At 48.2% G+C, this 27,172-nt stretch overlaps 11 protein-coding genes across 11 annotated transcripts; 5 read left to right on the top strand and 6 right to left on the bottom strand.

Moving 5' to 3' along the window:
• Positions 1 to 258: 258 nt before the first annotated feature.
• Positions 259 to 1,347, top strand: FTJAE_14015 (uncharacterized protein; the record flags this gene model as incomplete). The annotated part of the gene is made up of 1 exon (XM_037347212.1): positions 259 to 1,347. The coding sequence occupies one exon, from the start codon at positions 259 to 261 to the stop codon at positions 1,345 to 1,347; it is 1,089 nt and encodes a 362-aa protein (XP_037198984.1).
• Positions 1,348 to 1,812: 465 nt separating this feature from the next.
• On the top strand, positions 1,813 to 2,819 carry FTJAE_14014 (P-loop containing protein; the record flags this gene model as incomplete). The annotated part of the gene is made up of 2 exons (XM_037347211.1): positions 1,813 to 2,321; positions 2,372 to 2,819. The coding sequence occupies 2 exons, from the start codon at positions 1,813 to 1,815 to the stop codon at positions 2,817 to 2,819; spliced, it is 957 nt and encodes a 318-aa protein (XP_037198983.1).
• A 383-nt stretch (positions 2,820 to 3,202) lies between these two features.
• FTJAE_14013 (uncharacterized protein) lies at positions 3,203 to 4,489 on the bottom strand (the record flags this gene model as incomplete). The annotated part of the gene is made up of 1 exon (XM_037347210.1): positions 3,203 to 4,489. One exon carries the CDS (start codon positions 4,487 to 4,489, stop codon positions 3,203 to 3,205), a length of 1,287 nt encoding a protein of 428 aa, XP_037198982.1.
• Positions 4,490 to 4,961: 472 nt separating this feature from the next.
• Positions 4,962 to 5,819, bottom strand: FTJAE_14012 (uncharacterized protein; the record flags this gene model as incomplete). Its single annotated transcript, XM_037347209.1, has 2 exons — positions 4,962 to 5,475; positions 5,605 to 5,819. 2 exons carry the CDS (start codon positions 5,817 to 5,819, stop codon positions 4,962 to 4,964), a joined length of 729 nt encoding a protein of 242 aa, XP_037198981.1.
• Positions 5,820 to 6,177: 358 nt separating this feature from the next.
• FTJAE_14011 (major facilitator superfamily transporter) lies at positions 6,178 to 7,737 on the bottom strand (the record flags this gene model as incomplete). Its single annotated transcript, XM_037347208.1, has 3 exons — positions 6,178 to 6,399; positions 6,449 to 7,459; positions 7,507 to 7,737. 3 exons carry the CDS (start codon positions 7,735 to 7,737, stop codon positions 6,178 to 6,180), a joined length of 1,464 nt encoding a protein of 487 aa, XP_037198980.1.
• Positions 7,738 to 10,953: 3,216 nt separating this feature from the next.
• Positions 10,954 to 11,545, bottom strand: FTJAE_14010 (uncharacterized protein; the record flags this gene model as incomplete). The annotated part of the gene is made up of 4 exons (XM_037347207.1): positions 10,954 to 11,070; positions 11,121 to 11,151; positions 11,201 to 11,474; positions 11,527 to 11,545. 4 exons carry the CDS (start codon positions 11,543 to 11,545, stop codon positions 10,954 to 10,956), a joined length of 441 nt encoding a protein of 146 aa, XP_037198979.1.
• A 578-nt stretch (positions 11,546 to 12,123) lies between these two features.
• Positions 12,124 to 14,200, top strand: FTJAE_14009 (uncharacterized protein; the record flags this gene model as incomplete). Its single annotated transcript, XM_037347205.1, has 2 exons — positions 12,124 to 13,386; positions 13,436 to 14,200. The coding sequence occupies 2 exons, from the start codon at positions 12,124 to 12,126 to the stop codon at positions 14,198 to 14,200; spliced, it is 2,028 nt and encodes a 675-aa protein (XP_037198978.1).
• Positions 14,201 to 14,466: 266 nt separating this feature from the next.
• Positions 14,467 to 16,035, top strand: FTJAE_14008 (acyltransferase; the record flags this gene model as incomplete). The annotated part of the gene is made up of 2 exons (XM_037347204.1): positions 14,467 to 15,571; positions 15,977 to 16,035. 2 exons carry the CDS (start codon positions 14,467 to 14,469, stop codon positions 16,033 to 16,035), a joined length of 1,164 nt encoding a protein of 387 aa, XP_037198977.1.
• A 366-nt stretch (positions 16,036 to 16,401) lies between these two features.
• FTJAE_14007 (monooxygenase) lies at positions 16,402 to 17,676 on the bottom strand (the record flags this gene model as incomplete). Its single annotated transcript, XM_037347203.1, has 4 exons — positions 16,402 to 16,643; positions 16,696 to 17,096; positions 17,155 to 17,541; positions 17,597 to 17,676. The coding sequence occupies 4 exons, from the start codon at positions 17,674 to 17,676 to the stop codon at positions 16,402 to 16,404; spliced, it is 1,110 nt and encodes a 369-aa protein (XP_037198976.1).
• A 2,704-nt stretch (positions 17,677 to 20,380) lies between these two features.
• Positions 20,381 to 22,419, bottom strand: FTJAE_14006 (positive activator of transcription; the record flags this gene model as incomplete). Its single annotated transcript, XM_037347202.1, has 3 exons — positions 20,381 to 21,264; positions 21,328 to 21,609; positions 21,903 to 22,419. The coding sequence occupies 3 exons, from the start codon at positions 22,417 to 22,419 to the stop codon at positions 20,381 to 20,383; spliced, it is 1,683 nt and encodes a 560-aa protein (XP_037198975.1).
• Positions 22,420 to 23,105: 686 nt separating this feature from the next.
• Positions 23,106 to 27,044, top strand: FTJAE_14005 (5-oxoprolinase (ATP-hydrolyzing); the record flags this gene model as incomplete). Its single annotated transcript, XM_037347201.1, has 3 exons — positions 23,106 to 26,213; positions 26,261 to 26,329; positions 26,448 to 27,044. 3 exons carry the CDS (start codon positions 23,106 to 23,108, stop codon positions 27,042 to 27,044), a joined length of 3,774 nt encoding a protein of 1,257 aa, XP_037198974.1.
• Between the last annotated feature and the right edge of the window lie 128 nt (positions 27,045 to 27,172).

Here is a 27,172-nt window from a genome sequence, read left to right as displayed (position 1 = left end):
TAACACTTCTAGCTCACAACTTTCACCTCAGCTACAATTAGTTCCTCCGAAACCTTCGCTCCAGCTAGATCATTCACCAAGTAACATTTCTTAGGGCAGTGAATCACTGCCTGATCAAGTCTTAGCTATAAAAGGAACCCTTCTTCCCCGATCTGATCTGACTTAACTTCAACCTTTCATCGTCATATTCTTCTTTGCAATCAAACTATAAGTTTCTACCATTTGGCTTGTCCTTTCCTGCAGAACAAAGTGTCAAAGATGCCCAGCCATCAGCGACAAAGCCTGTCCGAAGGCCCCTTCGAAGGTCTTGACATTCAACACGAGGACCGGCATCTTGGGCGGAACATTAGACAGATGATGTCGTCTACTCTGAGCAAAGCAACGTTTACCATAAACATGGGCGACGCTTACGACTACAACATTCTTCAAGAGAGCCCCGAACAACTTCACCAGGAGTTTCGCAAGTATGTTTCGGATGTCGCAGACGGATTGAAGCAGTCCAAGGACAATGAGACCGCTTTAGATGAATACATCACCGACGAACTCGCTCATATGGTTTATGGATCCAATATGATCGAGGTTGCTGGTGGAGGTGTCGATATCACAGTGAAGCTCTGCAAGGATGTCTTTCGAGGCAAAGAGGTCCCCGAAGAGATCAGCGAACGCGACTCGGACTACCAGGATCTCAAACTCCATCTCCTGAACAAGAACTTACCTTCTGGACATGCGGCTGTTCTACGAAGCCGCAGAGAGATCGTTCAGCATGCCGAAGCTGCGCGATACATGATCGATCAAGTTTGCATCAAGGGCAAGGACTTGTCTCACAAGATCATCGGCGAGACTCATGGTATCTTGACAGAAAAGATCGACCTTAATGGTACGCCTTGGCAGTATTACAGTGGCCAATACCGCACATGGAACGTGAGATGCGGTTCCCATGTCTTCATGGATTACAGTCAAGTCCCTAGAGCAATGCGCGATATGATAGATGAACTCGACTCCGACATCAAGGCAACCGAACAAGGACAATTTGACCCTGTCATACTTGCAAGCAAGTACTGCCACAAGTTTGTCAATATCCACCCCTTTGCAGATGGCAATGGTAGAATGTGTCGTCTTATTCTCAACACTCTCCTCCTCAAATACAGCCGAGGTTTTATCTGCATCGGGCAGGATGGCCAAGATCGACGAGAATATATGCGCATTACCATAGATGCAAGTGCAGGAGAAGCCTCACAGAGTCAAGGACCTGGCGCTGCGAACTACAAGCAGCTCGCATCTTTCACACTACGATACGCGCGCGACAGTATGCGCAAGGTTCGACAACTCTTCAAGCGGGACACTTAGAGTCCCATCATGACAGGATCATCGCTGAGTGGCAGTACAAGAGCAACGCTACCTCCAATGGTAAAATTATCTTTGCCTACCCGCTTGTATAGGGAGGAGGACATAGCAGAGAGGAGACCGCAGAGGAGGAAAGAGCTAGCAGTGGGCTCCGAGTTAGGAACAGGAGATTCTATGTAAATATCATGCGCTGAAAGTTGCTACGGTTGGTTGCGATTGATAAGCTTGCGAACGGTGATAATACTTGAGAAGGGGAGGATAGCAGGTTATATATTACAGATCAAGTTACGCTATAATACAATAGCAATACTACTGCAAGCCAGAATTGGTAAGAATATCTACTTGTTTTTCAAATTTACGGTAATACTTACACAAAGTCTTATTACTTGTATAATAATAATGATAATCTAAGCACGCCCTGGTTCCTTAAGGTCGCAGTGACCGAGACAGCACCAATTCATCTCCGATATGATCAGTGCAAGCATTGACGTAAAAGATGTTGCCACCAAGGAGCCTCAGGACTTCGAACTCACGCGACAAGAGCTCCAAGAGCTCCAAGAGCGTCTCTTCGTCCAGAAAGAAACGCTGAGGTCTGAAAAGGTCGACCAGCCCCGAACAGTCTGTACACACGATGACTGCATCGAGATTCGCACTGATATCGAAGGTAAAACAGACATTGCTACCACGATCTACAAAACCGCCTGCCATCCAGGCTGTTGCCTAAAAAGCGTCGATCGAAACAAGAAAGGTCACCCGGAATTACAGAAGTGCTGGGCAATGGAAGCAAACGGCATTTGTCACCAGTGTGGCCACTCCTGGATGGATCATATGCACATCTACTACACATATGTGCCAACGACCTACCAGCACCGAGACGCGGCGATAGACAGGGATCTGACCGAGAATGCTGGTGTCATACACCTTAAAGAGGAAGCCATCCGTATGAAGAAGGAAGCTATCCAAGAATTCCATTTGGAGTACCGACAGATCGAAGAGGCGGCGATTCAATTTGGCTTTTTCCTCAAAGACACGCCATCACCCCCCACAATGGCGCCACTGTCGAATACCTTGACATGCTCATCGATCAGGAGCGACAGAAAATGCAAGTCGGTGGATCAAAGCAGCGCCATGAGAAGCTCCAGAAGCAAAAGGCCGGTTATCTTCAGAAAGTGGAAGTGCTCGAGAAAGCCATGAAGCAGGGCGACGAGTCCGAACTTCTGGACGACAAGGGTGTGGCACAGTTGGTCGACAGTCTTTACGCACTGCCTCATTTTGGGAATGACCTCCGGAACATCGTCAAGATACAGGAGAGCGCGGCTGAGTCTTCGTATCGAGAGCGGTCTTACAATGTCTCAGGTGGAGTTGGCTTTCGTCGACGACGACGGATGAACCGGGCTCAGAAGGAGGAAGGCGGAAATGGAGATCATGGGGAGGGATCTTGGGCGGGTAACACCATTCCAGCTTATAAGTTATGAGCCGATCCCTGGCTCGTTTCCTGGGGAGCTTGATGGAGGTATGATTGGAGGCCAACCTGAGAGGCGTGTCGTGGTCGTGCATAGACCATCTCGTACTCGGGAACTCTGGAAGAGTTTCACAGACCTTTTCTAGGGCTGGTAAAGACGCCTTGCAAACTAGGGGTCGGCTAACCTAGATATCCGCGTTACTAGTTACGGATGGCAAGAGCTGGATACAGATATTGGCGTGTACTTCTGTGTCATTTTGACTTCTGAAGTCGAATATTAATCTAGCCTAGCGGGAATCACATACGCTGTCTGGGAGTTCTGAGTAATCTATGCGAGTGATTTTGATAACAGCCACCGTGGGTTGTCCCCAATACCTCATTGTCATGACCACGATGCTATTGTGCAGGACCAACAATAAATCTAAGCTCCACGATGAATCTCCCACTTTCCATGATAACATCCCCTCTGTGCTCGATATATTTCCCAGCCGCGTCAACAAGACCATAAACTTTCATCTTCTCCGGTACCTGAAAGGTTTGCTTCTCTCCAGTTTCTTTAATCTTATCACCACCACTACCAAAAGGCCCTAGTTTTCTTTCTGTGGTGTTGATGACCAAGTTGAAAATGACTTTCTTGGTAGCATCGTGAGCTAAAACTCCTGTATTCCATGACGCATCTGTGATCAATTCGTCATCGTCTAGAAAGATCGACTTCTTGCTGTGGCCGAAACCTCCGAAGTGAATACCATCATAAGCCGCAGTCTCGGCATGAAGAGAATCCACGGCGAATTGGTACGAGACATCGAGTCTGATGATGTTTGAAGGCGCTGCTTTTCGCAGTTCGAAAGCATGATTCGTAAGATCCGGTTCATCGCTCATATATTTCTTTTGGTAGATCCTGTCATAGTCTCCCGCCCACTCCAAAGCTTGATCGGCAACACTGTCAAATGTCTTGATCAAGGACTCAACGGCCGTGATAAGCTCCTTGTCTATATCAAAAGATTTCTGAGTCGAACGACCCTCGACGTATTTGTTCGCCTTGCTTGTAAGGTTGGAGACCGTGTCAAAAATCGCTTTCATCATAATCGAATGTGCACATGCGTCCAGTCGCATAGCCGCGAGCTTGTGAATTGTTTCCGTACAGTCTTCGTAAGGCAATTCACCACAAGATAGCTCAAGTTCAATGATGGGTGCATTGCAATTTCCATTGCCTCGTAGGAACCGGCTCATACGAGCCCATGGAATTGCCTGAGATGATTGACGGTCTCTGTCAAGACGAAATAGTGAAGCGACGGGCATTCGGACATTGACGGGGTATTTATCCGCAGCGAGGCCAAGTGTGCAGCCGACATAGTACAAGAGTTTTGATGATCCAGCACATTCGTGGCCAAGCCCAATGAGCGACGCCAGAAAGAACCACTGCGTGAACGATAGAGACTTGCCGACGCTCTTGGGGCCGTGATATTCGAAACCGCCATCGAAGCTCATGTTGTTGAAATCGCCAGATAAGCCGATAACCTGATCCCAAGTTTTACCTTGAGCAGTGGCGATGATTGACACTGCTCTGAACAGTTCTTTTGCTCTCGCCTCACAGGCTGTAGCATGCATGCTATACTGGCCATAGTAGGACTTACACTGTTGTGTCAAGCCAGTATATCGTTGGCCACGCTCGAATGTGCCCATCTTCAATTTTGCGAGGGTGCCTTCTCAGAGAGAGAAGTAAGAAGAATTAACGTTGTTTTGAAAATTTCGGTTCTTGTTTCTCCCTTGCTCTCTCTATCTCTGGAGAATCTGCCTAACTCAGCCGCAGCTGAGAGCGACCAGCCCTAGCAGTCAAACTATGGCTTTTTGTCACGGATGTAATTGGTGAAGTTTTCGCTAAGAGCACCAGTGAGGAAGAGGATCAAGGCAACCCCTCATTTGTGCTGTTGTGCCTGGCTTCAGCAGCAATAAATCACCGCCATTATTATTCACCAAGTTGCGCTTCCTGACCTTTTCGGAGTATAGGGATTAATGCAGCTCAGAGTTGTGTCAGCTTTTATTTTACTTTCATTTGCCAAATATCAAAATCACATAAATCATCCAACATAAACCTCATCTCACTCCTCCAACAGCGACGACCAAGCATATCCAACTTGACTACCATATAAATCCTTCAGACTTGAATTGAGTGATCTTGACCGTAGCGCTGAGCAATCCCACGGGGAGTTTTTTCTGGCGAGCACTTGCGACCCTTCATATAGTGCTCCGGAGTCGTAGTTATCTCAAAGTCTCCCCATTTCTTCTCTTCCCTGCGATCAAGCAGCGTGACCACCAACTTCTCCCTCTGCTTGCTAAGCGCACGCATCGACTTCATGAACTCCTTGTTCTGATCGTCGTTGGTGATGATGATCTGCTTGAGACCAGGAGCCCACTCTGGATGTTCACAAAACTCATCGAAGGCCTTCGCAGTGATCTTGGTCAAGCCGCATGAGCTGGTGCTGGACGGGGTGATCTCGAGGAGTCTGAGGTCTCGGCAGTTGGAGAGTACGCCGAGGAAACCAGCGTCGCCGACATTGTTTGCGCTGGGGAGACTGACGGTTCTGAGGTTGGGCAGGCCTTTAGCTAGACGAATGACGGCTTCGTTGGTGAGGTTGCGGGCACCGTTCTTTGCGGTGTAGCTGACGTCGCTGAAGTTGAAGATGAATTGCTAGATCTTTTCACGAACTTGACGTGATAAGACCAAGATGTTGTCGATATGGTCGCTGTTGACGTGACGTTAGCACTCTTCTTAAATCGAACTGGATGAATTGGCTTACTCAGTCAAGACGAATTCATAGCCAAAGTAAATCATTCTGGTTGATGTTCCAATGAGGTTATGGTATTTGCCGTCCCAGTCAGCTACGCTGCTTCTGAAACGGGCCTCTTTGACGCCTTTGACGACAGGCTTCAGCAGCCGCTTCTTGGGCGCGTCTGTGCCGGGAGCTGGGGCATTAGCGGCCGAGTTGCTCTTCTCAGTTCGGATGGGAGGCATGATGAAAATATGGAGAATGTACTGCCTGTGATAGAGACTAAGAGCGCAAGATCATAGAGCAGACGTACTGTCGGCAAGGTACGGAGGTTTAATTGAGTGTTAGGGGAAAGGCTGGGCGCGGCGCGTCGCGAAGGTGGGGTGCAAATCTAGAGTTTAGGGTGGCTGGCATGGATGCCATATGTCATCTGCCAACCCTGATAGCTCCGATAGGTACGCAAGAGAAATAATTAGTGCCGCCCAGTATCAGACCAATTGAAAGTGACGACGTCTGTATGAACTCTTGAAATCTGAAGATACACGAAATACAAGATTGAAACAGATATAAGGTGTTTAGCATTTGGGCTTGACAATAGAGATCTCAGTAAGTGTAGTGGAACCTCGGGTTATGCTCTCCAAGCTCCTCAGCTTCCTCCTCTGTCAATCCCTGAATCCTGTAATCCTCCTTGCCCTCAACCTTTCTCTTGTTCTGACGACGGAACCAAGCCCAGAATGCCATGTAGATCAGTGAAGACATGGCGACCAAAGCCATAGAAATAGCGTGGCCCTTAACGAAGCGAGGGCCCTCATGGGTTTTGTACAGCTGATTTCGTGTTAGCTGAGATTCTCTTTAAGGGTATGGCTGTACTTACGAAGGGTGCTGGGATTCCAGCAGAGTTGCCAATGGTGAGCTGTAGACCAGTGGCGACAGTACGCTTTCCATAGCGAGGATTGTTGCTAGGAAGCCAAGCAAGAGGCAAACCAACAATGACATATAATCCCATGGCGGCCAGGAAGCAGCCAAAGTATCGAACGCCAGATGGAGCTGGACTGACGAGCAGAGCGTATCCAATAGCGCAGACAAGACCAAGGATAACTGTAAAGACGGCTCGTCGTTGAGTTCGATCAGAGAACCATGCCACCACAAGATAGGTGATAGCACCCATAGCGTAGCAAGGGATGGTAAGAGCCTGGACCTGAGCCGTGTTCCAATCTCCCAGTCCTCGAATAATCGTTGGCAAAAAGGTGCTGTATCCGTAGAGAATAGTATCTCCTCCGAACTGTCCAATGCAGAAAAGCCAGATTTTCCAATCCTTAAGACCAGCGTAGACATCGGCCTTGTGCATCTGATCCGAAGACTTGGTATGACCGATCTGTCGTCGCATGCGCGCATCGATGAGTTCGCGTTCGTTGATGGTGAGGTAATGAGCTGAATCGGGGTCATCTGCAAGCCAGAACCAAACAGCAATTCCAAGGACAAATGTTGGAATTCCTTCGATGATGATAATCCATCGCCAACCCTTTAGCCCAGCTACGCCATCCATGTGACCGATACCGTAAGCGAGAAGACCACCGAGTGAACCTGCGATGGCGGCGCTGACGAAAAGATAACCGATTCGGAGAGCGTATTCGCGCTTGGTGTAGAACATGGTGAGATAAATGGTGAGACCCGGAAAGAGACCGCCCTCAAGAGCACCAAGAATAACGCGGCATGCGACCAGGCCCTTGAAGTCTTGAACGATACCGGTGAGTGTGGCGACGATACCCCAAGCTGTGGTGATGAACGCGATCCATCGCGAGGGTCTGAATTTCTTGATGACGAGGTTGGATGGAAGTTCAGAAGCGATGTACGTGACGAACAGAACAGAAACTGCAAGTTGATACTACATCTGTCAGTACAATCAGCGAGTCTTCATCGGTGGGGACTCACCTGATCGCCAACTAAACCCAGATCCTCTTCCATCCCATAGAGACGCGCATTACCAATATTCACACGATCCAGAAAACTGAGAAGGTAGAGCAGCATCACAGGCGGAACAATCCACATATCAAGCTTTCTCAAAAGCGCCTTCTCAGCAACAGGATCGATATAAATCTCATCCTGAGCAGTGCGCTGCTCCTCAATCTCCTTGTCAGGAAGGATATCCGGCTTTGAAGTCATAGTGGCGAATCTCTTTTGTTTACCCCAAGATTGACGAACGAGTTTGAGATGATGATGATGGAGAAAAATTGAGAGACGGGACCCAGTTCAATTTAAGAACGAGGAGGAGTCTCTTATCTCCGCACAGAGGTTTACCCCGGATCTTGGAGAGGGATTTGTATTTGGTAACAGGAACTATCTTGGTGCTGTAACCCCAGAATCATCACGGCAGGGATTTGGCGCCAGGGATCGGCTGGTTGACCTGCCTGTCTTGGTGGAGATGGCGTCGGGAGTGAGGGGTTTGCCGATGGGGACATGATTCAGGGAACCGGCAACTTTTGACTTGCCGGGCTGCTTCTAGAATTGGTCTAGATGCCGTGGAACGTCATTTTTGTTCAGCTCGGCTGTTGAGAAATTACCTTGTGTTATCGGCATCGATTCACATTTGCTCTTGTTTATCGCCGTCAGTGTGATATTGGTTGATTGATTGATGAGACTCACGTATTGCAAGCTGCCAGCAATGTGGTGTGTTTTATCTATCCGGCACAACTTATCTTATCCTGCTATCTTCGGCGGTTCCACAGTAAATGCATGGAACAATCATGGAACGTTAATGATCGACGTCTGGGCGACGCTATCATCGGGAGATAAGATATCACGCATTTACACGACCCGCTTCAAGTTTCTGTTGCATTTAACGATATGACGTCCATTCTTATCCTGTATTTGGCAAATTTCTTGCTATAAATCTTAATAGCGAAAATATTACCAGTTATGATAAGTCGGGGCTGGAAGATACGCTTTCAGTGATGGGTCTCAATGGCGAACGACGCCAGTCCTGTTTGATATGCATCGCCAAAAGACTAAAGCACAAGGAGACTGTAAAGTTTTGTCTTGACACAGAATACCATGAGTACTAAATCTCTTTTACAATTTCTCGTGTAAAGTCAGACTCTCAGTTGGCCATGAGTTACGAGAAAAGCTTGCGTTGAATTATATCATAGTTTAACATTTATGAGGCCGTAGTTCTTGTCGAGGCTTGAGTGGAGGGAATGAGTACATGGATTTGAGGTATCGGTACCTCTTCTACAGTGAGACATTCCAGCAGATTGAAGTATCTCTTTTGTCCCTTTTCGCATTCGAAAGTTTGTGCCCAATCAGTGTCAAAAATTTAAAGTTGGATTACACCGTAACGACTGGCTAGGAAGACATGTGACTTGGGTCACTCGATGCATCGAGTCGCAAGGCAAAACGGATTCAACAATGAGATCTCCTGGTTTTCGAATTGTATTTTGGCTGTAGAACCCTGAACATTGCCGCTGCGCCAGATCAGAGAGCGTGTCTTCGCGGAAGGCACGAAGATACTTTATCACGGGATCACGCTGTTAGCACGGTACTTCGTCACTGTCAACGTTCGCGACACTTTGAAAGCCTTGAAAATGATCAAAGACTAGAATAAAGTAAAATAAATGATGCGCAAAGTATGAGCAAAAAGTGGGAGCCATCACTGGACATCCCGTCTGCCATACTTCAAAGACCACTGTGCAGACGCCCTCAGACGTGGTTTATCCAAGGGACTCGAACCCCCTTAGCATAGCTCTTGGCCTCAGCTGGACTGTATAGTATTCTTCATTGAGTTGGAAACTGCTGCGCTTTTACGACTTAAATACCCATTTCTGATGTTATATCGGGCAAGAGCTTGAGGTCATGGTGGGTTGTTGGCTACTTCCTGCGTTGCGAGGTGGACTGCGGGACAACCGGATGACGAACGCTATCCCGCCGTGGCTGGGATGCGGAGCGACGTGAAGGCCACTGATGGTATTTCAGGAAACCGAAAACAAGGGCTAAAGACTAATTTAAGTGTGGGACGAGAATTGACAGGCAATCCGAAATTTCAAAGAACTCTTTTATGCTCGGAGCGAACACGTGATTGGTCAAGGACACGGAACAACTTAAAAATCTAGGACATCTACACTGGAAATTGGCGTCTAAGCATCATATATGTGTAAATCATTTGCCATTGAGATGAGTGGCGTGTGGCACATGAATCTAATGTTAGTCAAGGCGAGAACAGATCAGACAACTGCGTCATGCGTGAATTTTACCAGAAACATCAAAGTATAATCTTTAAAGACTAACCTTCAACAAAGGTTCAGACTCCGAAGCTTTTACCTATGCTCTTTGGTGGCTTAGAGATGGGGAGAGGTGTATATAAAGTGCTTCCTATCCCCCTCGCACGCACAGGCAATTGTGACAATCGAACCCTCTCAACAGCTGGACTGTGTGGTATTAGGAACTGTGATGAGATGTCCAATCAGTGGCAGTATCTGTCGATCCAGTCTATGTTAGGCTTGGAAATCAATGGATTAGATCTGAGTTCCTGGTAACCTGCACTCTTCTAAAGTATTCTGATTCCTTGCCACGCATTGAGAGAATTTCTCACACGGCAGTAAGAGTACCATTTCGAGGCTCTAGCTTTCTACTTATGGCATACCTGAGGAAAGACATGCCAGAAAAGCCTCAACTGAGATAGGATGACTGATCGGCACGAGCGAAGCTCCTGGATTCCTTTCTTGTGAAACGAAAGTTCGTATTCGCAAACGCTCCAATTCCAGCTACATCAATGCCGACATCGCGCACTAACCCGTACAGAAGTCGTGGCATCTGCCTACAAGTCTCTCAGGCTCCTGGTTCGGCAACTTTTATCTTGCCGTGCGAGAGCTAAGCATATCACTCACTAATCTAGCGAGCCAGTATCGAATAGCAACCTTGGAAGCCCAAGGCTAAGACGCTCACCCTGGAACAAAGGATCTGTCTAAGCTGGTACTGGCTTAGTAAACGGTCACCTTTAATTATCCTGCAAAGTTGAGGATGATGGATTTCGAAACGAATACCCCTTATAATGTGTCGACTCTCATTTCCTTAAGCCACAACTGATCACGCCGCGCCCCCTTTCTCACTATCCCCATTTGTCTCACCCCATGCTTTAGCGATTTTATGCTTCCTTCCATCCAGCAAAGCCTGGTCCCTGGGGACATACCTATCCCCGCCTGGCATTCTAGAGTCCGTGAAACCCCGGATGGCCGTGAACGAACGGCAGACATGGCGTTGATCTGAGTCGATGTAATTATGCTCAAGGCCCTCCATGAACCGTGTGGGTATCAGAGTTGTACTTCCATAGCATTGAACCGTTTGGCGGAGTATTTCGATACAATGTTCTTGTATAAGAGTTAATTATCAGTCACCAAGAGGGATGTGTCGCATATTGAGATACTTGCCGTTGTGAAGCGCTCCATGGAGCGTATGAGACTTTGGGGGATAGTACTCGGGACGTAACGCCTTGCGAAGTTCGTTCTGTTTCATCAGTGCTGATGCTGATGATCAACCCGGGGCTCAAGGCTTACAATGCAGTGCAACGTATGAAACATGTCGAACCTAGCAACCATGAGTTTAATAACAATCAAGGCTCGCTGGTAGTTCATACCCAGCTGTATAGCCTCCCATGTTCTGATCTACAAACTTATGTCGTTTGTCTCCCCAGGCTCTTCTAGCCTCCTCTTCCGAAATTGAGAAGTAGCGTTTGCCGATGAGCCTCTGCCAGTTCTCGTCAATTTGGTGGCTTGGCTCACCGACGTATCTTAAATTTTCTGGCCATGGTGCTGTTTCGTCTGGATCTTTCATCCAGGGTGTACCATTGTTGTAAAAGTGCGGACTGCCCCGAAACTGTACTTCCTCAAGAGGGATCCGTATTGGTAAAGCTGATGTGACAAGGTCAGTATCTTGAGGGAAATTGCGTTGAGACTGGCTTACAGAAGTCAGTCTTGAACATTGTTTCATACGATCCGAATTGGGATTGAGCGTGTAGTTTTGCAGCGAGAAGGGCTGTCCAAATCGCGAATATTACTGTGAGTATCCAAGGTAGCAAGTAAATGATAAAGCATGAAAGTTTCCATCTTCGGTGCTCCTTCAACCCAGCTTCAGTAAGTTCTGAATCTGAAGCACCCTCATAATCCAGAGAATCTGTCTCTTTGGTTTGAACAGGGGCATATTCCCCATCTGATGGTCGTGTCAAGTGATGCATCAACAGAGTTCGTTCGGGGGGACGTCAAGATCGGGGTTTTCATGAGGTGCTCCACGTAGAAGTTATCATGGCTGACTCTTCCAGGTCTTCACATAGCATTTTCGAGGAATAGTTGGGGGACAGGCGCATCCCTGAAAGCTTCGTGTAGACGACAAGTGTACGAAGGATTATCCAATTGGTCATCAACTTTCAAGGTTCCGGATTGTGTGATCATCCTGCCAACATGCATAAGAGCCGTCTGGCCCCCACGACAGGATTATAAAGACCCTCGGCAAGAACGGCAATTGAAAGTAATGCTCAACAGCGGATATTCTGCAGATTTCATAATGACTTCCGAACAAAAGGTCCCTGCCCCTCCATCCTTCGAAAATCTCACTCCCGATGGGGTACTAACCGAGACCGAAAACATCCTTACATCAACCTCAGCTCTGCATGACGATCTTGCCGCTAGATTCACACCCTCAACCGCAACCTTCAACAACTTTATCCGCCCCATTGTTGATGACACCAACCGCGCCGCATGTCGCCTGCGCCTTTTGACGACGCTCCTCGGACAGCTATCGCCCGACAGGGAACTTCGTGATGCCGCCCATAAAGCAGAAACACGTGTCGCGGCAGCGCAGGTCAAGATCCTAATGCGACATGACCTTGCATCCCTAGTGGGAGCGATATACGAGAGAGAAAAGACGGCGCCGGATGGGAACTTGGATGGACAAGATCGGCATTTGCTTACTCGCATGCATGGCGAATATCTACGCTCTGGGTCGTTTTTACGAGGTGACAAAGAACGGGAGGAGCTCCGGGCTGGTCTGGAGGAGATTGATCGTGTGCGATCTGCCGCTCAAGCTGCGTTCACGGAAGATGAGGGTGGTATCTGGTTTGACCGCGCAGATCTGGCGGGCGTTCTAGAGACTATGCTTGCATCCATGCCTCAACACGGGACTCGGGTCCAAGTGACGTTCCGAAATGCCCATGTCACTGCAGTGATGCGTCACGCAGTCAGCAGCGAGACTCGTCGCCGGTTCTCAGTTGCTGACCAGAACCGACTCCCCCAAAATGTGACCCGCCTAGCTTCTCTAGTCGCCTTGCGTGATAAGGTTGCTCGTCTTCTAGGGTATGAACACTATGCGGCTCTCAAGATCGTGGACAAGATGGCTCCAAGCGTTGACTATGTCGAAGCTCAGCTTGATGATCTACACAAAAGGCTAAAGCCACTTGCACAGGCTGAGACTGACAGATTGATTCAGCTGAAGCAAAGGGACTACAAAGAGCCTGTTAGTGAACTATACTCGTGGGATAGGGCGTATTATATTCATAAGCAAACTCAGGAGAGTTTCTTTGTGGATCACGAGCTCCTTGCCGAGTACTTTGAGGCCAACCACACTCTTCAAGGGATGCTCGGTGTGCTCAAAGAGCTCTTTGGCATCGACTTCAGGTCTATCGTGACTTCAGTATGGCACGAGAGTGTCGTGGCATATGAAGCCTGGGACATCCCAAGTGAGGGAGGCAAGTTCTTAGGGCACTTATACGTAGACCTCTTTGATAGAGAGGGTAAATATGGTGGGGCACATCATGTTCTAATTCAGCCGGTAAGTTTACTTGCAATGTTCTTGTATATCAAACTAACGGCTAGTTCAGGGTTTCGCCGAAGAGAACGGAGAGAAACACTACCCGGCATCGGCATTGGTGTGTAGCTTCGCTCGTCCGTCGCAACATCGTCCGGCACTACTTCAGCATAGCGAAGTAAAGACCATGTTCCATGAGATTGGTCACGCTATTCACAACATCGTGACCAGAACCAAGTATGCCATCCCTCACTCGCGAGATTTTATTGAAATCCCGAGCATCATGCTTGAGAACTGGATATGGCTTCCAGACGTGTTAATTCAACTTGGTCGTCATTACAAGAGCCAGGAAGCTCTCCCTCGAGAACTTGCTGAAAGTGTTGCACAAACGAGAAATACTAATAGAGCTAATAGTATCCTGGCTCAAGTGCAACCAGCTGTCTTTGACCTGGCGATTCATACTCCCCCAGCTCATAAAGCAGCACTTGAGATGGATACAACTGAGATATGGAACAGAACGAAAAGGGATATCCTCACGCATAGCTTAGGACCAGATCCACAAGATTGGGGGGCTGGACAGGCAAGGTTTGCGCATATGTTTCGCAAGAATGATGGTAGTTATTTTGCTTATCCACTATCAATGGTCATTGCGGCAGATCTCTTTAGTTCTAAGTTTGCAGGAGACCCTTTGAGCCCCGAGATGGGGAAGAAATATAGATATCAGGTGCTGGAGCCGGGGTCAAGTCGTCAGGAGATTGATATTCTCAAGGACTTCTTGGGGCGGGAGCCGAGTAGTAAGACTATTATAGATGAGCTCAGTCCTGGTAATGAAGGCTGAGACGTGTCAACATGGAATATAAGAGTTAGTGATCATCTCGAAGGGAATACAAGATTATGTAGATAAGTAGGATGAAGATTTGGGAGGCCGTATTTGGTTGGTATATGCACCAGACGGACCCCAAGAGTTTTAATAGGCTAATATTAGGACCGGTTCCCCAGCTTATGTCCAAGGTTCTCCCACATGTCAAGGCCGTCTTTTGAACCCCAAGTCAATCTTTCCTCCAACACTGTATTTTCCAGGTTCTATAGAAGAAATCTTAAATCATGACCGGCGGTGTTTTACTCGGCGAACCAGAGCCTAAACCAGCCATGAATTCCCCCAGAGGCCATGGCAGGCTGATTCATCTCTTCAACCATGCTCGAAACATCGGCGTCTTCCTCTTACCAAGCTTCATAACCCAAGGTTCAGCCCTGAAAGATAGTCCACAGGCACGACCATCATATTCCCCAACACTATATCTCGATGGACTTCGTGGACTCTTCTCTTTTCTGGTCTTCCTTCGCCACTTTCTCTTACCTTGGGATGAAGGTCTCGACACTGGGTTTGGCCAAAATGGCAACATGTCTTTTATGAAGCTCCCCATTATCAGACTTCTCTATGCTGGACCTACAGTACCTATCTTCTTCATCGTCTCGGGGTTTGTGCTTGCGTACAAGCCACTTAAACTCATTCACAAGAAAGACTACAGCGCTCTCGGGTTGCACACCATGTCTTCAGTGGTGCGTCGACCATTTCGACTGTTTTTGCCTCCTTTGGTTTCAACATTCATTGTTGTAATTGCAGTGAGTGTTGGACTTTACACGGCTCCGTACCAAGATATGCCGGGCTGGGTACCCAGACATCCAGAGCGACTCAGGTCATTGTGGGCGCAGATTGGTGATTGGATGCGTTTCGTGGTCGTTGACCTGACGCATCCATGGAGTTGGAAATCACCAATGTCAAAATATGACAGCCATCTATGGACAATTCCGATCCAGTTTCGCGCCTCCATGATTGTCTATCTCACACTTCTCGCTTTGGCGAGAGCCCGCGTCTGGGTTCGCGGTACAGCACTCCTCTTCTTATGCCTGTATTCACTTCAGCAGGAAAGATGGGAGATGTATCTATTCTTCGCTGGAGTCTTCCTCGCCGAGAGGAGTCTTCAGAGACACCATGATGGAGGGGCTCTACCGGCCGACGGCGGCGAGTCTGCCATGAATCAACCTCCATTACAGCCTTCAGCTTGGTCGGGGCTTGTCCAGAAATTTGTATTTCTGTTCGGACTATACTTGAGCTCATACCCTCGAGCCAGAAATGCTGGTTTTTCTACACCTGGCTACGTTTTGCTATCATCACTGACAGATCGATACATCTGTTGGCAATCCTACGGTGCGACTCTAATCTGCTGGTCTTTGAGTAGAGACAGACTGCTCCAAAAACCTTTCAGGTCACGTCCTTTTCGATATTTGGCAAAGATCTCATTTACGTTGTATCTAGTTCATGGTCCTGTTTTGCATCTCTTTGGGTATTCTATGGTTCCTGCAATCCAGAGTTTGACAGGTAGTTCTACTACGTGGCAATATCAGTCAGGGCTACTACTAACCCTCGCAGTGTTGGCCCCTGTGGTTGTGTGGATTGCAGACGTATTTTGGAGAGCGGTGGATAAGCCCTGTTCTGTCTTGGTTATTCGTACCATAGAGCCCTTCTTTGTAGACTAGAACGAATTGAGAGCTTGTAAATAGCCTCCATGCTCCGGTGTTTCCTCTGTAATAGGCATATTATGACACTCCCAAGCTTTGGCTGACGTCGCCGCCAAACCTCCCCTGTCAACTTCGGCTTCTGCCGGCCGCTGACATGCAGTAGTTGCCGCTTGATCCGTGACTTATTATCAGATAACATAAAAGGTGTAAAGCGAGGTGATCGTCATCGGCTTGAATTACATAATTCCGCCCCCAAGACCTTTTGAAAGCTGTGGGTAAATGGCGATCTTTGGTTACCGCTACGAGTATTATCTCGCGCTGTGTGACAGGCATTGCGATTTTCGTCCGCTTTAGGCCATTTAAACGTCGCCGGATGCATGCTTTACATACCCTGTCAACTCTGTCGATCTCTGAGGGCTCATTGCATAACGTCCATTGGCTCACACATAAGGGTTCAGCCGACACTCCGTGAGCACGTAATCCTGGTAAATTATCACATTATCTTTGATTTATCTGTGTTCAATAGCGGTAACAAAGGACCTCCGACTCAGTTGCCATTACTTCATGAATCCGGACTGGCTCTGACAGGTTACCCAGCGAGATAACATCATCCAAGCTGGATCCTGACAGGGACTCGTTGGCGTGTACCCTGATATTCTGTCTAGGACCCTGATAGGTCTTGGCCCTACTTTCGATATCTTGCTGCTGCCATAGCCACCATAATCGATCTACCTGGGCGTGATGCAGATAGAACACAGGATCTACAAGAGTGTCAGAATAGCTACTGTACAGAAGAGGCAACAGTGATCTTACCATTCGGTGCGGTTAGCCCGTAAAAGTCCCCTCGCACAAACTGAGGTATCGAATTGTGAGCTTGAATTTCAAGCGCATCAACAAATTCTTCGTATGATTGGAGGCTCAGCACGCTGTTGATGGCGTCGATCGTAACTCGAGTCTCTAACTTGACCTTCTTCTCGCCCCATTGGAATCCTCGGCTGAGGCAATGAGGATTCCTCAAGATATCGAATCCATGTCCATTGGACTTTGATTGCCAGTGGCGGGTTGCATTCGCAAAAGGGCCTTCGGTAACACAATGGCCCCCAAATATCTCGGTTAAAGTGCTTCCGCCTGTACCATTACCACCGAAGCCATCTATAGGATCAAAGATCGGAGAGGCGGCTAGGTCATGGGCGTCTAAGGCCCAGTCCCAGTACCTATGTCAAAGAAGTTAGTCGATCTGCTCATGCCAGGATAGGAATATGTCAGACTTACGGCAAATATCCCTTGAAACCACACTCCTCTATCAGTGCCTTTTCGTATGTGTGGATAAAGTATCGGTGCCAGGGGAGGAACGAAGCGGCATAGTGAGTGGCTGTGCCTTCAAAGACATGCATATATGCAAAGTCATCGTAGCGACTACTCCCCGGCTCAAAGTGCGATTCTTTCTCAGTCAGACAGACGACAGCGCTGATGTAGTCTTGCTTCTGTGTTTTGTTCAGATCCCTCCACTCCATTCGTCTCGCCGGGCGTATACAGCTTTTTGGAGCTGTCGTCCATGCGATTCCCCAAGAAATTATGATTCCAAGGAATAAGACTGCGGCGAGGCAGATGCTGATGAGACACGATTTAGACCTGGAACCGCTCTCTTTCTCGACGTCTCTGTGCTCATGTTAGCAAGCTGGTTGAAATCTCTAAGGTATTGTGTGAAACTTACTCTCGCTCGTGATTTGCCAGTGGCTGATACCTCCAACGTCGAGGCATGACATGTGAAGCTTTTTCGTAGAGTGATTCCATGATACCTAAAGTTTTACTCAAGAGGAGGAGGTTCAGTAGAGAGAACTGCAAATTGGGCTTTGTTCTACAAGTCGTTGAAGGACTCAAGTCGGCATGGTTTTGATATCTCATGCCATGACATGAGCACTGAGTGCCGCCAGTGAACTAGGTCAATCAACCTGGGCTACTGTGCCACATCATTCAAATTCTAGATATCTCAAACGTCGTCATCAGGCCGCTTTCCTCTTACCGCAGGGATCTGCCAGGGTAGAAGGGGGTGGATCAAACCAAGCCAGACCCCTCCCCAGTTGGACATTGGGGGCCTTTCCATTCACACACTTGACAAAGCTCAACCAAAGACGCTAGATCTTTGCACTTAGTTCTTCCAGTCGATCGGCTCTTGAGATGCTCCCCAACTGCCTCTGGGTTTTCCATCTCCGTTCTCCTCACTACGGACAGCATCATGACATTCAACAAGGAGATGGAGCAAGACGCCTTGCTATCAGAAGAAGCAGACAGATCCTCATTCTCTGATCCAAATATTGAGTCTCAAACAGAGACGCATATTCTTTTACAAACATCCAGAAAGGCTGCTTGTTCAAAACTATTCTTGTGGCAAGCCATTCTTATACACGCAGGCATCTTGATCATCTATACCATATTGTTACTACTCATCGTGGTTCCTCTCTGGGAATCTCGTGAAAGGGAAGTCGCATATAGTAAGTTCTCATCCCAACTTACCACTTTCCATCTCACACGCAGTCTTATTAGTCCCCTTCAATCCTGGACCACAAGCCCAAGTCTTCCGGCATAAACACTCGGTCTATGTTGGAAAACCATCACCTGAGCTAGATAAAGCTTGGAAGAAAATGCTCAAGAGTCATACCTTTCCCTTCACATTGACCTTCATGTAGACTAATATCTCATCAGACTCAAATATCCGTATTACAGAAGATGAAATGAGCCATATACCGGGCAGAAAGGAGCAAGCCATTAAACTGCCTGATGGAGGTTATTTTGCGACACTCAACGTCTACCACAACCTTCACTGCATTGTATGTGACATCTTGAAAGTTGTTCAAAAATATTAGGTTTTCCAACATTAATTTACTTACAGAAACGCCTTCATCATTACATGTATCCAGATTACTACTTCCCCAATATCACGGAAGAACAAAAGAGGGCGAATGAGTATCATAACCGTCAGTCTATTTTCACCTTTGCTCCATTTTCTCACTAATTGAACGTCTAGATCATTGCTTAGATATGCTCCGACAGAGCATCATGTGTCAGGGCGACATGCAGCTTCTGACGATGAAATGGCGAACGGATGGTCGTATTCCAACTGCAAACTTCACATCGCCTCATCAGTGCGTTAACTGGGACAGATTGGAGGAATGGGCAACTAGTCGGAGGATAGTAGATCTAATGGAGCCTGGATACTTAAATCATCCAACCTTGGGGCCAGCATATCCTGGTGGTCATGGAGATCTCATTGGAGAGTTTCTAGGACATAGTAATACCTCGACCAGTGAAGATGAAGTTCAATAGCTTCTCAAGATAGACATCAATAGATTGGAATATTCCTAAGAGATATGGTAATATCGTATTTGAAGTTGAGATGTGATATTCTACTCCTGAATCGGCATAGACACCACTTGGAACTGGCTTCCTATTCCTTGATCGTGCGAGGTTTACACTGAGCCACTCAAAGCTAAAATCAAGCAATTAAACAAAAACTGATCAATGATCTCACAAAGGGTATTCTGAGGTGTCCTACTATGTTCCAAGTTTACCTAAATCTACCGACCTGCTTACCCTTGGCCGGTTAAATGCTAAGAAAGGATCGGCCTGCCTTGCATGTAAGCTTACAGGAGTGCTTCTAGACATATGCGAACTGAGATCAACTCCCCGTCCAATTTTTATGATCGGCAGTTACTGGAACAAGGGATACGCCAGATGCTTGTCTATCACAGATGCCGGATTGCCGAGATATATTTATACATGGTGTAATCCCCCAGTAGCTGCATGCACACACCCAGCATGGATTCAGATCCCGCCCCCAACTTTATGCATTCTTAGGACTTGGCATTCAACTACACCACTGCGGACTCGTGTTCCGTTTCAGAAGATCTACACAAGAGTCTTTCCAAGTGGTAAGTGACGAAGTCCTTTCGTTGCTAGATGTTCAGTACGTTCGATCCCGCAACGCTTTCCGTACATCTGCATCTTTCAGTCAGGGCTACTCGGTCTACCCACATAATACAGAAACATAAATAACGGCAGTGTGCCTTGAAGATCCAGCAACTACTTCCAAGCTCTAACTCCATTCTCATATACAACACAAATCTCATCATGCGCTTCTTTTCCATCTTGTCCACCATGACCCTTGTGGCATCAATCATGGGTGCCGCTATCCCCGCTCCGGTTGAGGAAAACAACATTGAGGTCAAACGTATGATACTCTGAAGGACTGATATCTACCATAAGCCTAGCTAATATGAGTTCTAGGTGCTGAGGGACATGAAGATGCTAGCCTACAGAAGCGTATGTGCTTGTGACACTTGAGAGATATCAGATGCCGACTGACCTGTTACATAGGTGACGAAGGATACGGCGATGGATGTGCTCGCAAGAGAAACTGTTAATAGCCTTTACATATTTCCACTGGGAATCATGATCAAGAGGAATTAAAACGTACCCACAACGTGGTTTTCTACATATCCTATCTGAATAGAAATGGCTCCTCAATCTCGGAAGCAAATTCCCTTAACGTTCCATCCTCCGTGAATAAAACATCCAGCCACTGTACTTGATTCCCATCCAAGAAACTACCTATGAGAGGATTCCCCAGAATATCGACGTTTTCGTAGCCAATGATTGCAGACTCGCATATCCCAGATCCATTATCCATACTCATTGGTGTTTGGAAAGGTTGGTCTTGAGTTTGTGGGACTTCATTTGGCAGAGAGCTGGGTGTTTGTATAATTGGGGGTGGCCTATCAAAGCTCATGCCATCTAATCTGCCTGTAGCCCGTAGGTTCAACACCCGGGCTTGAATATCTGATAGTCTTTCGCAAAAGTCGACTGCTGGGATGTTTCCGTCGTTCTTCAGAGATCGTAGGACACTTAGTAAAGTCTCTAGATGATCTGAGTTGACAGCTGTGGGTTTCATGACTGCTGACATGATGAGGATCATAGCTGCTGAGAATATGTGATGTGCATCCCAGTATCCAAATGTCGCGATGCTTCCATCTAGGAAGAGACCTTCCACGATACGACTGGATGCTTGTGCAGCGTTGACACAGCTCTCTGCTAAAGCAAGAGTGATAGAAGAGACGTTCTGTCTCGGTGATGCATCTTCCCTCACTTTAGTGCCTAGTTGGAACTGCGTCTTGAACAGGTGAAGCAAAACAGGGCGAGTTGTTTGTATAATGCATTGATTGTACGCGAGATGAAGACTTGCGACAGGTCTAGGAGTACCTCGCTCCTTGACGCGCATATCTGGCTGTAGTTCGTCATGCCATTCTCGAAGCTGTTTCAATATACCGTGGACTTGATGTATATAAAGACCGTTCGTAGCTTTGGGTATACCATAAATATGTGTCACTACGCCAATATTAGCAACATAAAAGAAGATAAAGTCAGAGGAGCAACAAAGCAACAACTTACAGATATTTCCAATGATCTTAGCAAGCTTAATGTTAGTAATGAGATTCTGCGGGTCAAGAAACTCCGCCATCTCATCCTTTGTCAGACCATCCATGCTTGGCATCTCGACGTCAATATCATCGTCTCGGACGGTGATGGGCTGGCCGAGCTTTGATGCTGAGAAGCGGTCGAAGAAGTAAAGCACCCACCACGTTCGCCGTCGACTTTCTCGCTCAACGGGAGAAAGCGTGGTGTGTCGAGATGCAGACCTGTGCATGCCGAGACTTTGGGCGAGACGCATGGCTATTCCGCTGTAGCAGTATGCTGTGCGTATGCGACCTAGTATGTTTGATGCCCAGGCCTGATGGTGGTTCATCGTTAGTTGTCGTCAGCTGGCGAGTGGTAATGAATGAGGCCTACCAGTAATGTGAGAACTTCAACCTGCATCAAAGAAGGTTCCTCATACAGATCCTGGTTCTCTTGCAACAAGTTGACCGACCTAACATAGTAATTCGTCCCCGGCACTCTGTTATTATCACCCACCCCTCTTCTATGCGTATATATCTCCCCCAAAGCCATAAGCGCATAAAACTTACACAGCCATAGCGCCGATGGCACAACTTCCCTTCGATAAACAGCATCAATCTCCTTCATGAACGTAACCTTCAGAAACAACGGATGATAATTCCCTATGAATCTTCGAGCCACGTTAAGAAGCAACTTGACGTGCATCCGCTCTGGAAACTCCGGTCCTTGATCTACTGGCAGTCTACCATATGTGTTCATTCGATGATAGTTTGACAGACCAGCTGTCGATGGGGTATATGTATCGTCGAGGCATGATAGGAGTCTGTTGCTGAAGGCAGCGCATGAAGCTTCGCCGATGAAGCCTGGTTCCGAGGATCGTTCATGGATGGGCTTTTCGGGTTGTCGGTCGAAGAGAGGGTTGAAAAGGTTGCTTTCTTCTTTTGATAGTGATGGAGGGGCATCGATTTGGGTTTCTTGATCATCGAAAGGAGTGAATGTTGGATTGGTTTCTGGAGTTTGATTGTGGGTGGTGATAGCTTGAAGGCGTCTGCTATCTTCTTCGAGCTTCTTGAGATAACTGAACATGATGTTAGTATGTTATGATAACTTCAAGACGATTGAAGAACATGTCAGAATGGCTTGAGAACATTTGAATAGTATTTACCTTTCAGCAATCGGTATCTTCCGCTCCTTATTCGCAGGAAACTCACACTCATCCGCCCTGCCCGTCGACTTACAAGACTGACAAGGCTTATCCCCCGAACACTTAATCTTTTGCGAATGACATCGATGGCAACTACTTTCACAATCAGACCAAATCTCAACACAACTCTCGTCAAGGGTCATCTCACGCAGCAAGCAGTCGTCTCGGTCGTCGTGTGCTCATCCTTGCAAATCGTTGAGTAATGGAATGATCTCAAACTCTGCGGGTCCCCGAGTCTGGGGTAATCGCCTGTATTTGCCGTTGGTGATACCGAGGATGAGATGGTGGAGATGAGTCGGCAAATCCAAAGTTGCCGGTCAGATTGATCGGCTTTGTTGGAGTTGCCGATGATTAAGCAGATTCTGGCCAATGATTTTGTTTGAGGCGTTGATAGCGAATCCACTCCACTTACACATTGAAGACGTGGGAGAGATGTACCCCGGATTGTTTAATATAATACAGCTTCAAGTCGTCCAAGCTTAACCATGTCATCAAATCATCCTCAACTCAATCTCTCTCCCATCATTCACACTTTATTCTCTCCATAAGCCCCATCCTCATTCTCACAATGTCATCTCAAGGCATCCGCATCGCCATTGACCGTGGTGGCACCTTCACAGATGCATGGGCCGAAGTCCCCGGCCGACAAGAGCACATCGTCTTCAAGATCCTCTCAGTGTGTCCTGATGAGTACGATGATGCTCCCACAGAATGCATTCGCCAGATCTTAGAGATCGCCCTAGACACAACAATACCCAAGGGCTCATTACTAGACCTTGCGCCGATTGAGTCCATTCGTATGGGTACCACAGTCGCTACCAATGCCCTTCTCGAAAGAAAGGGTGATCGCGTAGCATTCCTTGCTACAAAAGGGTTCCGAGATGTTCTTCTTATCGGAAACCAAGCTCGACCAGATCTCTTTGATCTTTCGGTCCGTCGCTTGAAGCAACTCTACGAAACTGTCGTGGAGATTGATGAGCGAGTCACCATTGAAGGTGCAAGCGAAGCGCCATCAAATGGCCCAATCGACGTCTCTTCAGATCCAGCGCTTGTAGTTGGTCAGACAGGAGAAGTCGTCAGGATCATGAAGAAACCAGATCTTGATGCTGTCCGCGCCGATCTTGAGGAACTTAAAGCTCAAGGCTTCAAGAACCTGGCCATCGGCCTCATGCACTCATATACATACCCCGACCACGAGCTACAAGTAACAAAACTCGCTGAAGAAATGGGCTTCAAAGTCTCCGCTTCTTCGGTCCTGCAGTCCATGGCCAAGTACGTGCCGCGCAGTCAATCGGCCGTCGCAGACGCTTACCTCACACCCATGACGTTCGCCTACCTAGATGGTTTCCGCAAGAACTTCAAGGGTCAGCTGGAAGACGAGAGTGCTAACAAGCTCCTCATCTGCCAATCTGACGGCGGTTTGACAAGCTGGTCCAAGTTTACTGGCTTGAGGGGTGTTCTCAGTGGTCCTGCTGGCGGTGTTGTCGGTCTATCGAGGACCTGCTACGACGATGCTGATGGCACTCCTGTGTTGGGCTTCGATATGGGCGGTACCAGTACAGATGTCGCGAGATACTCTGGTGCTTTGGAGCATATATTTGAGAACACTTTGGCTGAAGTGACTATCCAAACTCCGCAATTGGACATCAACACAGTCGCTGCAGGCGGTGGCTCAATTCTGTCTTGGGAGAACGGACTTCTGAAGGTCGGTCCCAGCAGCGCTGGTGCGAATCCAGGTCCCGCATGTTACGGCAGAGGCGGTCCCTTGACTGTCACAGACGCCAATTTCCTCCTCGGACGTATCATTCCTGACTTCTTCCCCCGCCGACTTGATCGCGATGTTGTGAGGGAGAAGTTCGCTGCTCTCACAGAGATCGTCAACAAGGAGAAGGAGGGTGGTGAGCCATTCACACCCGAGACTCTGGCCCTCGGCTTCCTTGCAATTGCGAATGCGACAATGACACGACCCATTCGAACACTCAGTGAAGGTCGCGGATACGGCGCTTCCAGCCACAACTTGGGTTCTTTTGGCGGTGCTGGTGGACAACACGCTGTCTTTATCGCTCGAGATCTCGGTATCAAGCGCGCCATCATCCCATGCTACTCCAGTATCTTATCCGCTTACGGCATGGCTCTCGCTGATGTCGTTGTCGAGAACCAAGAACCTTCCGCCATCACCTTCTCCGAAGAAGTCGTCCCCGAGATCAAAGCCCGTCTTGAGTCCCTCTCTTCCAAGGGCGCACTGGGTCTCGAGTCGCAAGGCTTTGATGCTAAGACAACTGAGCATGAGTACTTCCTCAACATGCGCTATCAAGGAAGCGATACCTCCCTCATGATCCCTGTATCTGAGAATGTAGGAGATGCAGGCGTTGCTTTTACTGCTAGACATACTCAAGAGTTCGGCTTCTCTCAATCGCGCAACATCCTCATCGATGACGTTCGTGTTCGAAGTGTCGGCAAGTCTCGCGTTCTCAATATATCCAGTCCCTTCGAGGAGCTAAAGAAGTACCAATCCGATGGTCTTACTCCCGTCCCTACACCAATCTTTTCTCGAAAGATCTTCTTTGAGAATCACGGCTGGACGGAAACTCCTGTTTATGAGCTCAAGTCCATGTCTCCTGGTGTTCACATAACCGGTCCTGCGATGATCATCGACAAGACTCAGACGATCGTGGTTGATCATCTCAGCAAGGGTGTCATTCTTCCCGAGCATGTTATCCTTGAGGTTGACAAGGCTGAGAAGCAGAATGTTGCGACTGAAACTGTCGATCCTGTTACGCTCAGTGTTTTCGGACATCGCTTCATGACTGTCGCTGAGCAGATGGGCCACACCATGGAGAAGACCTCGATTTCTGTCAACATCAAGGAGAGATTAGATTACTCATGCGCCATCTTCTCTGCTGATGGAGGTCTTGTCGCCAATGCGCCTCATGTCCCCAGTCATCTTGGCTCAATGAGCACAGCCATCGCATACCAAGCTCAGCGATACAAGGCTGGTGAATTGAAGCCCGGCGATGTCATCATCAGCAACCATCCTCAAGCCGGTGGCACTCATCTCCCCGACATCACCACCATCACACCCGTGTTCGACGATGAAGAGAACCCCAAGGAGATCATCTTCTTCGTCGCCAACCGCGGTCATCACGCAGATATCGGTGGTATCGTTCCTGGTTCCATGCCTCCCAACTCCACTGAGCTCTGGCAAGAAGGTGCCGCTATCGAGTCCTTCAAGATGATCAACGAGGGTGCCTTTGATGAAGCTGGTCTTATTAAACGTCTCTACGACGAACCCGCTTCGTTCCCTGGCTGTAGCGGTTCTCGTACTCTGACGGAGAACATCGCTGATCTCAAGGCTGCGGTTGCTTCTAACCAGAAGGGCATCGAGTTGATCAGAGCTCTTATTAAGGAGTTCACTTGGCCTGTTGTTCAGCTGTACATGCATGCTATTCAGGACAACGCTGCTCAGTCTGTGCGCGATCTCCTTAAGCAATTTGGCGCGAAGCATGAGGGCGGTGTTCTTGAAGCGACAGAGTATAACGACGATGGTATCCCCTTCAAGCTCAAGGTTACCATCGATAAAGACACTGGGGATGCTGTTTTCGACTTTACAGGCACTGGACCTGAACATTCTGGTAACCTCAATGCACCACCAACATGCTCCTACTCCGTCATCATGGTAAGCCCACAACCTCTTTAGTATTGACCTCCACTGACATCCTCAAGTACTGCCTCCGCTCCATGATCTCCAAAGGAGACATTCCCCTCAACCAAGGCTGCCTCAAGCCCATCAAAGTAATCTGTCCCCGCAACACCATCCTCTCCCCCTCCCCCACCGCCGCCACCGTCGGCTGCACAACCGAAACATCCCAAAAGATCGCCGATCTCGTCCTCCGCGCCTTCAACGCCGCAGCCGNNCGGCTGCGGCGGTACCGACCCCGTCACCGGCGAAGTCACCAAGGGCTTTGGATACTACGAGACCATCTGTGGAGGTGCAGGCGCTGGATTGGGTTGGCATGGTGCTAGTGCTGTTCATACGCACATGACGAACACAAGGATTACGGACCCGGAGATCTTGGAGAAGAGATATCCCGTTATTCTGCATGAGTTCTCTATTAGACGAGGTAGTGGCGGAGATGGGAAGTGGAGGGGTGGTGATGGTTGTGTGAGAGAGATGGAGTTCCGTATGCCTTTGCAGGTCTCTGTTCTTACGGATCGACGGGTTACGGCGCCTTATGGTCTTGAGGGTGGTAAGGAGGGACAGAGGGGGCAGAATATTTGGGTGAGGAAAGATCCTGTCACGGGAGCTATGAGACAGGTTTCGCTTGGCCCGAGAAAGACTTCGCATTTCGCGGCGGGGGATAGGATTATCATTCTGACGCCTGGTGGTGGAGGGTATGGGTTGGTTTCGCAGACGAAGGATGAGGTTGCTGTGCCGGAGAGAGATTCAAGATCGTTTTTGACGAATGGTAGTCTGGGAGTCAGGCATAGTATTGCTACTGGAAACTAGGTAGTTCTGTAAATTGGTGTTAGCAATTGCATATTTCCCTTATTACACTCATCGCTACCTTTGGCTGAACTTGTAACATCACGGTCTTTACATTGACAAGTTCCATCGTATATCTCCCAATGGATTGA

The sequence above is a fragment of the Fusarium tjaetaba genome, assembly GCF_013396195.1.
Source record: "Fusarium tjaetaba strain NRRL 66243 chromosome Unknown NRRL66243_c0000522, whole genome shotgun sequence".
Classification (NCBI taxonomy): domain Eukaryota; kingdom Fungi; phylum Ascomycota; class Sordariomycetes; order Hypocreales; family Nectriaceae; genus Fusarium; species Fusarium tjaetaba.
This window is presented reverse-complemented; position numbering and strand designations above follow the sequence as displayed.